The 10,874-nt window shown below is 38.5% G+C and overlaps 1 protein-coding gene across 1 annotated transcript in view; it reads right to left on the bottom strand.

The window, feature by feature from the left end:
- Positions 1-10,048, bottom strand: part of ZNF804B (zinc finger protein 804B) — a 164,403-nt gene extending 154,355 nt beyond the window's left edge. The window contains exon 1 of the mRNA XM_010001583.1: positions 9,812-10,048. Coding sequence (XP_009999885.1) covers positions 9,812-10,048 — 237 coding nt within the window. The remainder of the gene's footprint in view (positions 1-9,811) is intronic.
- Between the last annotated feature and the right edge of the window lie 826 nt (positions 10,049-10,874).

The following is a 10,874-nucleotide window of genomic DNA, read 5'->3' as shown; positions in this document are numbered from 1 at the left end:
AAGATGGATGAATTTGACATTTGTGTCCAATGAAAAGATCTGGCATTATAGTATATAAAAGACAAGTGAGTACCTTAATAAACTACAAACTGAGAGTGGATGATACATTGCCTGACACTCCATGAGCTAGTCTGGCTTTCCACATGCAAGCTAAAAGGAGCAGATTCAATATAGGACCATAGTTTACTGGAATTTAAGTATCTAAGTGCATGGTCCATGGCAAATGAGGGAAAAAAAAAAAAAAAAAAAAAAAAAGAGGGAAAAAAAAAAGAGAAAAAAAAAGAGAGAAGCCTTGAAGGCCTTGTGCCTCATTAACAAAAATTGGGATTTAGGAAAAAGACACTTAGGGATGAGAGGCCAAATAGGACAGGGAAAACAGTGGGAATAATGGGGAAAAGAAAAGAAAAAAATAAAAGGAAAATAAAAGGAAAATAAAAGGAAAATAAAAGGAAATAAAAGAAAATAAAAAAAGAAAAGAAAGAAAGAAAAGAAAAGAAAAGAAAAGAAAAGAAAAGAAAAGAAAAGAAAAGAAAAGAAAAGAAAAGAAAAGAAAAGAAAAGAAAAGAAAAGAAAAGGATAATCTCTTTTCAACAGAGATTTTTAAAAGCCTATTCTGATGACAAAAATCTTAAAGACTTTATGGAGAAAATTTAAAAAGACAGGTCCAGTGGACAGTGACAGTGTAAAGGCAAACATGCAATACACAGATCAAACAGTATACACTTGATTCAGTTTTAAATCTGAAATATGATGTTATCCCAAAGAGAGCTAATAAGGCAGGGAAGATGGAGGCACAAGGCTAAATATGAACATACGTTTCCAAGGAAATTGTTGATAAAAAGCATCCAGAAGACCTTACAGAGAAAGCAGGATTAATTGATGAAGACTGGACTTGCTAACCTCACAAAGGCTAAGTGACAGCACTAGAGGGAGGCTGAGGGTAAGACACTTGTACATATGTAAAAGAGTGTAAATGCCACAGGGTAAATCCTGTGCAACCCAACATGAAGCTTAACTGATTAAAGTGTGAAGAGAGTTATTCATTAATGAGAAATATTGTTGACAGGATTAACGTTTTCATGGGAGAAAACAAAATAATCTTCCCTTCATCTGACGTTTTATTTTTCTTGAAAACCTTACTAGTATTATAGAAAAACATGAAATTCCCACAGATTCTGTGTTATATGCACATTTTACAAGCTAACATGCCTCAAACAGGCCACAAGGGTGAGCATTTCTCTCTACCGCATTATTTACTCCTGATCTCCTGGTAGATTCCAGAGGACAAGGTTGCCCTTCAGTTCACCGGTTGTTTAGAGGTGAAGCATTTTAAGAAGATTTTCTACTGGGAGAGTGAAAAGAAAAACTGTTGGAAATACAAGACTGTAAAAGACATGCTTTCCTGAAAGCAGCCCAGGAGGGCAGATTGTAACCAATGTGAATATTCTAAATAAAATAAACCAGCTAGGTGTATTTTTATAGATCCATTTTATCCTGAGATGGTTTTTTCCTATTTGTAATTTAACCAAGCATTTTAGTCCTATGTGTCACAGTATTGGCTTCTTAATTGAAATTTAAAGTGTACTATATCTAAGGCCTTCTCTTTAATTTCTCATTAGTAGTTACCCTGAAAAAAAAAAAAAAAAAAAGCTGTGAGTCTTGTTTCATTTGACCCGATTTTCATGGGGTTTTTTTCTTCCTCTTTTTAGAAAATGTTTGCCTAGAATACTAGGTCTCTTCTTTCTATCACAATTTACAATATTTTCTTTGTACACCTGAATTGTCATTGTTCTCACAAAGAACTTGTGTCACACAGTGCCTCATTGCACATGTCAGCCACAGGCCATCCAGTGTCACATATCTTCAAGGGCTGGTATACGGGAAGTCTGTTAAATATTAATGATTATCCATTCAAATGGTAATAGCTGAAGAAAATAACATGATCACTGAGACTAGATTGGTCCAACTTTGATCCAAGTGATTGAAACTTACAAGGTTTAAAATCCTGCCCTAAAAGCAGGAAGGCATTTGAGCCTGGACTCAGAAAAACAGAGGTCTGGGGAACCTGTACAGAAAGCACATGCAAGCAAGGACAGACAGTGTTCTCCTTTATTCCTACAGTCCTTTTTAAGACCAGTCAGAAGAAGAAAACAAAGCAGCAAAAAAAGCTGTGAAAATGGGCAACTACTTTGAACTTAAAGAAGGCAGATTTAGATTACATATCAGAAAGAAATTCCTTGCAATGAGGGTGGTGTGACAATGGAACAGGCTCCCCAAAGGAGTTGTAGAAGTCCCACGTCTGGAACTGTTCAAGGTCAGGCTGGAAAGGGCTTTCTAGGAAAAGATGTCCCTGCCGCTGGCAGAGGGGTTGGACCAGATGATCTCTAATATGTCAGTAATTCCCTAGAAGCTGCACTCTGAACAATTTTTGAGTCTGTGCAGGAAAAGCTATCTACAAACATACCTCTAAGTTAATTTATGTGCTCTGCTAAGTAACTATGAAATGAAACATCTATTGAAGATAAACATAGGCCTACATAGTTTCCTTAACTAGATCCTGAGTGTGGTTAATTGCATATTTTTGCTTATGAATACCCTTTCAATGGGGAGCTTTTTCATTCTTCTTGCATATTCAAGTTTGAAGGGTTGATTATATTATAAATTACCATGTACACCACAACTTCTTTTCCTTTTGATACTCTATGAATAGCTTATGCCTTTCTGTGTTGGAAAATTTAACCTTAAACTCTAAGAATTTCTGGCTGTAATGGGAATTAAATGGCTTTTTAAAATATCTTGGTTAATCATGCTAACCTGTTCTAAGATTATCTATGGTTTAAGGTCATTTTTCTTCAAATGGATATATTTAAATCAGGAAGGAATAAGTTTGGCTAGCAATCATTTTAATTTCATTAGCATTACCTCAAAATCTTTTAATCATTAGGGTACATAATGCCTTGTTTTTCAAGGTTTGTACCATTTAGTCATTTTCTGTGGACTGCAGCTGCATGACTGTCAAATCACCATATTAAAATACCTAATATTTCACATCACAAAAGTCTGATATATCAGACAAAGCCCACCTAGAAACAAATATGTTATTGCTGATTTCTATAATAGCATTTCTAATCACAGTTTCATTTTAAAATGCAAGCATTCATGGCTTCACATGGGATCTCCTATGCACCCAAGCAACCTCTCAAGTAAGAAATCCCATTACAAGCAGACATGATAACTTGCTGTTTGTTGTGGCTGGTTGACTTCAGCTGTCACTAGTATGATCAACAATTTCTCAATCTCTAAAAGGAGTTTTCAATTCTTTTCAGACAGATCATGAGAACTATAATATGAATGAAAGTATTTACTGTCAAATGCATTGTTATGGAGTCTTGTGTTGCAAAAGGATCCGTATGTGCTCAGAATTTCAAGGCACAATAACAAGCCAAGTTATAAACCAATACTGTTGATAAAATCCCAGAGTTATCTGAAAGCTATGTGCAATAATTCAGCTTAAGAACTACTGCACTGTGACTGAGTAGCAAAAGCTCTGGAAAAAAGTTTTTTGTACTGACTTTTTTTCTCCCCATACCTGTTCTATAGTTGCATAGACAATTAGAAATGAAAGGATTTTAACAACACAAATTAGCATAATGTTTAATATCTGTTTTAGCTTTTCAGGGACAAGTAATCAAAAACCTGTAATTTTAAATACATTCCATATAACCTGCTTTTAGAGCCAATATCCAGGAATCAATAACACCTATTTCTTGACTGTATAATTTCTAGTGAAAAATGTTTTATTACAATGATGGCAGGGAATTTTCAGGTATTTGTTTCCATTCCAGGATAATGCAAATAGACATTAAAGGAAAAAACAACTGATCCTTTCTCCTAGGTATTCTTCTATACCAGTGAGACATACTATCGCATACCAAGTGCTGTAGAGCACTCCACTGCTGAGTGCACAATTAAATTCCACAGTCAGAAAATGCCTAAACTAAAGGTGAGTATAGTTTTAATTCTGTTCTGACATATGGAAGCATTGCAATAACTATCATTTTGTGACCACCTATTTATCATGTTTGAAATGTTGTTGGCCCTCTATAATATTTTTCATGTAAATGGTGCTTTGAGACATAACACATTGTACCATTTAGGCTACTGTAGAGAGGTGTTATTCCAAGCCTTCAGAGCTGAACAGTGTGAATTCCCTCACTTGAGGTTACAAGATTCTGTGAGAAATCCTGTGAAAGGGCAGAAAAGCATTCTCCTTTCTAAAAGGAATCTGGTTAAGTCCATGGTCATATAGGCAAAAGCCAGTCCAGTAAAGCACTTGCTCTAGCTGTCTGTGGCTTGAGATTATGAGGGATGTCTAGAGAGCATAAAGCCTGCAACATCCCTGCAAGGGGTATGGCATCAACTCCTCTCTTAGGGTTCTCCCATTTTACACATCCTTCTCTTTTGTGCTGGCACAAGCATTTGTGAAGCAGTGCTGTGATTCAGAAGTGAATCTTCATTGAATTGTACCTGGCCAAAACTTCACACACAAACACCAGCATCCTCACAAAGAAAGAGACAGGCACATGTGTTGGAGGATGGACAGCCAGATCCTCCAGATGACAATGTCCAGGCTACAATGCCTGGATGAGTTCCCAGAACTACTTAACTATAGTCCAGTCATAAGAGATTCAACAGTATTCCATTAATGCAGTATCATCTCTGCATAAGGGGCTACTTATCAGGAAAAAAAAGGGTAATCTTGAGTTATGCCTCCATCCAAAACACACTAGGACTGGCTAATTAGCCAGTAAAATGTTACCAATGAAATCAGATAACAAGCTCCCTTGCTATTTGGGGTCTTTAAGATGTTGAACTTGAGAGTCGCTGTTACTATAAAAAAAAAAAAATCCCTCACAGTAGCAACTGTGGCAACTCAAGGTTGTCACCCAAGTCACAACTTAAGAGGGTTTTGGACACTTAAAGAAACTTTGTAATTTAACATCTGTTCTATATAAATATATGAACATTTGGCAGATTGTTATTCATCACTGTGGGACCATTAGCAGTACTCCCCAATCCTTCATTCAAAGGTAGTGGTCTGTTTTACAGAATGCTTTTCCTCTAGATGATTGTAGTCCTACCTTAAGCCTACACCCTTGAGATTTGAGTTTTGCTAGGCAAAGGACTGCTGAAATTTAAAGGAACCTATTGAAATTAACTATCATCAACAAACATGACTAAGTGCTAGGTAGGAAACTAGGCTTACAACTCTTCTCTGCCCTCTTCAGATGGCTATCTTCTCCAGCAATGTTAGACTTCTCTGTAACCCCAGTTCTCTGCAGCTTCCAACCATGACATCTAGACACAATGCTCAGTAGATACTGATCTTTTATCTTGTCCATCCATTTCTCAGTTATTCAGGACACCTATTCAAAGCAAAGTCCAGTCTTCATGATCTGCAAGCCAAATACGCAAATTCTTTTCTCCCTTCTGTTTTCATACTTGACAGTCTGCTTCTACCTTTAAGGTCACCTAAGGCTGAGCATGTTTTTTAAAAGGCTACAATGGTTGTCTTCATTAAATTAGTGGAAAGAAATGAAAAAAAACCTGCATTAGTCAAAGTGCCAGAATTTCTTATTAAATCCTCTAGCCTGTTGACATAAAATGAGCCCTACTGCAAGAGGTTAGCTTAAAAATGAAACAAGAATTGTTTGACTTTTAGAATACCAATGTAACACATGCAGCATTAATGCGTTAGATGTGACAGAGATCACACAGAGAGGGTGGGGACTGAATTACAATTGAGTTATAAAGCAATGAATGGAAGGTTAAATTTTGCTCTCTCAGACTACACCAGCATCATTCACTGCAGTGGCACTACAGAAGTACAGACTGAAAGAGAATGTATCCAGAAAAATAGTTTTTACATTTCTATAGGACTACAGGTTACTTCTTTCTTTTATCTTAAATGCAGAAGAAATTCTTCGATAATCTAGGTTGACATTCTGATTAATAAAGGCCACTGAATGATTCTCTGGCTGCTGTCTTCCATATCGTAAGTCACAGAATCCAGCCCTGAGGTTTTTTTCTAAATATACTCAAGGGACAGTCTAAAATTAGTCCAACCATCCACACAGTAAGACATTCCCCACTGCGACTCAGAGTGATAAGTTTCAGTCTTTCCAAAATGATATGGACTCAAAAACCAATTAAAGAAGAACATAAATAAAGTATGGTCAAAGGCTACACATCATTCTGGCAACTCGTGTGCTGGCTGTCAGGACCACTGGAGACCTTCAGGTTAACTGCCACCTTTTGTTACTACAGAACATCTACTCTCTGATGTTTTCTCCTCTCCAGAGGGCAGGAGATCTCTGAACACCTTGCCTCGAGTAAAGGCAGGGAGCGGTTCTGTAACTGGATGATCAAAGCTGGTTACTCTTGGAGGAAAGGAAGAAACTGTCTGTAAAACAGGAGAAGAAAAAAATAAGGTCCAAATTCACTAGAGGAATTTTGGAATGCTACAAAAACATGAAGGGTACATTGGAGAGATCAAAGAAATCTCAAAGCCTGGATAGGGAATCAAACTTTCTGGCTGCATATCTGTATAAGACCACCACAATTCTGAGGTTTGTTCGCAACGGTTCTAAGCTCAAAAGATTAGTACCAGACAAGGAGTAAAGCACAGATCTGAGTCCTCCTGCACTGGCAAGAGACCAGCCTAAAAGCAGGCTTGAGTGAAGAATCCTGTGCAGATGCAGAAGAAAGGCAGAGCATGGAACTGGATGAAAGAAGCCCTGATGCTTTCACCAAACGTACAAGCTGGAGCTGGATTTCCCCACATACAGACATGCAAAGCTGATACTGATTCAAATGCAAGCAAATTGTTCTGTGGTCCAGCCTGGCATTAGCAATGTAAAGCAAACTGAAAAGTCTGTTATTTTTTCTGAATGTTGCAGGCACGTGATAGCAACTGAAAGGAGCCAGACTATACTTTGAAGCTCGATATAGGGAAGATTTCAGTCTCTTCCACAAAAATGAATTCAAAACAGAAACTCATGCAATTGTTGATTACATTATTGTTGATACCACCTACTGTATATCATAAAATCCACAGGTGGGTAGGACACTCTACAGATGCAGGTGAAATTATGCTTCATTATCAACTGACTAGTAAATGGACACTGGAACTGTCAGGCAATTTTTCTATGTTGTCGAAATAACTTTCTGTGGTTAGTCATATTGAAAATACAAGGAACCAAATCACCAAGTGATCCACTAAACCAAATCAAAAGCAGTATAAAATCATTAGTGGCCCATAAAGCAGAAGAATCCAAAAGAAAGCCTAGTTTTGAAAATCTAGTACACTGTCAAGTACCTAGACTGAAATGCAGGTAAGATGACAAATGACTTGTCAGCTAAAAAACATTCAAATAATTAGAATACTATTAAGAAAACAGCCTTGACTTACTGTTAAGTAAAATAATGGTAAACTTTCAACTGTAGTCTCTGACAATTAAGCTTTTATGATTTCAAGTAACAAGCTGATAAAAACAAACAAAACAAAACAAAAAACACAAGACAGGAAAAAGAAATTTCAGGTGCCACTGTCAAAACTGGTATCACAACTCTGCCCAGCTCAACTGAAAGGGGAATTGCTGGAGATCTTGCAGTTTTCATACTCAACATATTCCATGAGGCCACCTGGGAGTCTCCATGTTCTCTCTGAAGAATTCAGCAAACTGCTCACAACAGTTATCTGAGGGAACAAATGCAATTAAGAAAAAAGCAAGTAGGATCATGGTAAATCAACTGACAAAGAAGACCCATGTTTTGTGACAACCATAAAAATTATATTTGCTGGTCTCTGTCAATATGTTGCAAGAGGCAACTTTGAGCTGAAAAAGGCATCATATAAATGAGCAACAGCTGGCCAAAAAGGAAATTTATTTTGTAATTCAGAACCACAGAACTCAGTAGTTTGCAGTTTTCAATGATACAAATAGAAAGACAAGCTAATGTTAGAGTGTGAATTAATCGTTTCTGTGCTGAAGTACTTAGGCTGGCTGAATTAATCCCAACAACATATCACTAATGTGAATGTCAACCTAGTTTCAATAAAAGGCTAATAAGGATGGAAATCTCCCTTATCTGTGGAGAAAAGTCAAAATTGCTGTCCACAAAGACTTCAAAATGACACCAATATCTCCAGCAATGAGAATGTAATGTAACCTTTTATGACTGAAAAAAAACACATTTCTTAGAATATGGCTATGAGTTGTCACCTGATAACATGGGGATCTCTATTTCTACCAAACCATAAATCCTGGTCTTTTCTTACCAGGGCAGGATGGTTAAGCATACTTATTTCCATTTGACCATTAAAATGAAGCATCTCTCTTCTATTCATTTATTAATAGGATACAGTCAGAAGTATTAAGGCTAGTGTCAGTATATCAGAAAAATTTAGGATGCAGAGCACAAATAAGGCAGGCAGAGCTGTCACATGTCACCAGGTGTGTCTTTAGGCAAGGGCAGAAATCTGCTCCATGCTTGAACTTGCATGAGGCCTAAACTCAGCAATATTCCACAAACACATCTTAAAGCAGGGACCATGTTGGAGGATAGGCCACTCCAAAGGAAGTAATATAAAATATTGAAAGTTCTATTCATATTAATTAAATTTCTAACAATAAAGCAAAGCCAGCCATACAAGATAGTCCAGAAAGATCACTGAAAATACAGCTTCCACACCTACAATTTCAATATTTTGAAGGTATCACAGTGTTTCTACTTGCTCGTCTTTACTCAAACTAACTATAAGTACATAGAAATACTGTCCATTTATCTCACCTATACTTCATCAGCTTGTCTACAAGGATGATAAAAGTCTAGCTGAAGTCAAGATAAAAAACATCCACTACTCTTCCTTCATCCATCAAGCCAGTTGCCTCATCATGGGAGGCTATCAGGTTGGCTAAGCACAATTTGCCCTTCATAAATCCATGCTCACTACTCCAAATCACCTTCCTGTCTTTCATATGCTTGAAAATGGTTTCCATAATTATTTGCTTCATCAGTTTCCCAGAGGTCAAGTGAACTTGACTGGCTTGTAGACCCCATATTCAACTTGTTCCTGCCTTGAATGAGTGACACTTACTTTCCTTGAATCCCAAGAAGCCTCCCCCAATCACCATGACCTATGATTATCAATCCTGTCTCTTTCTAGCAGTCCTTGATCTTCAAAGATGGTCCCATGGCCATAAACCCCAAGTATCAGCTGTCAACAAGAGCTGTGCAGCCAGTTGTTAGCTTTCAGCATCTCCTGAAGTACTTGCTCCTCACCAGCAAGATCAAGGAGAGACCACCTGGACCCCCACGCCCTTGAAATTCATCTCAGAGACATGTAGTTATGCTTTATGCACTCCAGGTCTCTTCTGACATCATGACTAGTGCCCACATGGAAGATCAGCAGTGGGTAACAGTCCAAAGAACAGAAAAGCCTCAGCAGTGTCTTCACAACATCCTGAATCTGAGTCCCAAGCAATCAGCAAACTTCCCTAGACAGTTCATGAAGTCAGCCAAAGTGGGCCTCCATCCTGCACAGCAGAGAATCACTTCCAGCTGTCCACTGCCACTTCCTCCTCATGCCATGGAGGCATCCCAGCCCCTCACCTGCCTCAGTGCACTGAATCTACTCTGTAGACACAGATCCACAGACAGACAAGAACTGTCCTCCATTACCAGAATTCACAAGTGAGTTCACCTAAGTGAGTTTCCATTTCCCAACATAAGCACAGGCTCTGCCTACCCGTCCTTCCTTGATGCCCTTCTGGGAGGGGTCAAGCTTTTGAACCTGGAGGATCTCATAGAAGATCCAGTTAATCTCCTTTTCAGCAACCCCACTGCCACACAGGCTGCTGACCTCCTGCAGCTCCAAACTGGACTCCAAACAGACTCCTCCCCACAGCACAGCCCTCCTGTAGACCATAAGCCCTCCTGCAGACCAGGAGCCCACCTGCCCAGACCAGCCTGAGGGATCAGGCATCCCCACAGCCCCCAGCCTTCATCTTCCGTCCAGAGCACAGTTTGGGTCAAGACCTCTGCTGTGCCAAGACAGTGACTCCCGTGGGTGCTGGGGATTCGTCCCATGGTGCATCACCACCACAGAGCACAGGCACAGTTTCTAGCTCACTCCTGTAGACACCCTTGAATCTGTTTGCACGGTGCTGTGCTCAAGTCAGGGCTCTTACATCGGCCACTCCCAGCCAGGGCTGCAAGGCTGCTCCACACTCCCTAAGTCTGAAACTCTGTACTGCAGCTGCAAAGTTTAGTCCAGATATCTTTATCTGCTTTGTATTTTGCAGTCTTTGGAATCACTGAAACATTAGTCAAAGGCAAAGGAAAATGAAGGAATATTTTAGAATTAGACTGTTTCCAAAAGATCAAAAAGACCTAAAAGTGCAATAAATTATGCATATGCTTAACTTTATGCACACAGATGCGCTAATATAAGTGAAATAAAATATGGCCAAGTGTTTGTGGTGTTGAAGATTTAGTCTAACACTGGGAGAAATGATCTAACAAAATAAAACCAATTTCAATGTAATTTGTACTTTTGCAGTGAAACAGAAAAATCTATTCTGCAGCTAACAGGTTAATCTGTAGTTAAAGTCTTTCCTAAACCTTCCTAAAACTTTCATAAATACAATTATCTTTTTCAGACCATATGTAAAAGACAGAAGGCTGCAGCTAATAACAGCATTTCTCAGGATACTCTCTGAGTCTCCTGTGGGAAGATTTGGCCTCTTCAAAGGAGGTGAAATCCATGCAAGGCAAAAAGTGAAAAGAAAGCAGTATTTTTCATTTTGTGT

This window comes from Chaetura pelagica, unplaced genomic scaffold (assembly GCF_000747805.2).
Source record: "Chaetura pelagica isolate M959 unplaced genomic scaffold, ChaPel_1.0 scaffold127, whole genome shotgun sequence".
NCBI classification, from domain to species: domain Eukaryota; kingdom Metazoa; phylum Chordata; class Aves; order Apodiformes; family Apodidae; genus Chaetura; species Chaetura pelagica.
This window is presented reverse-complemented; position numbering and strand designations above follow the sequence as displayed.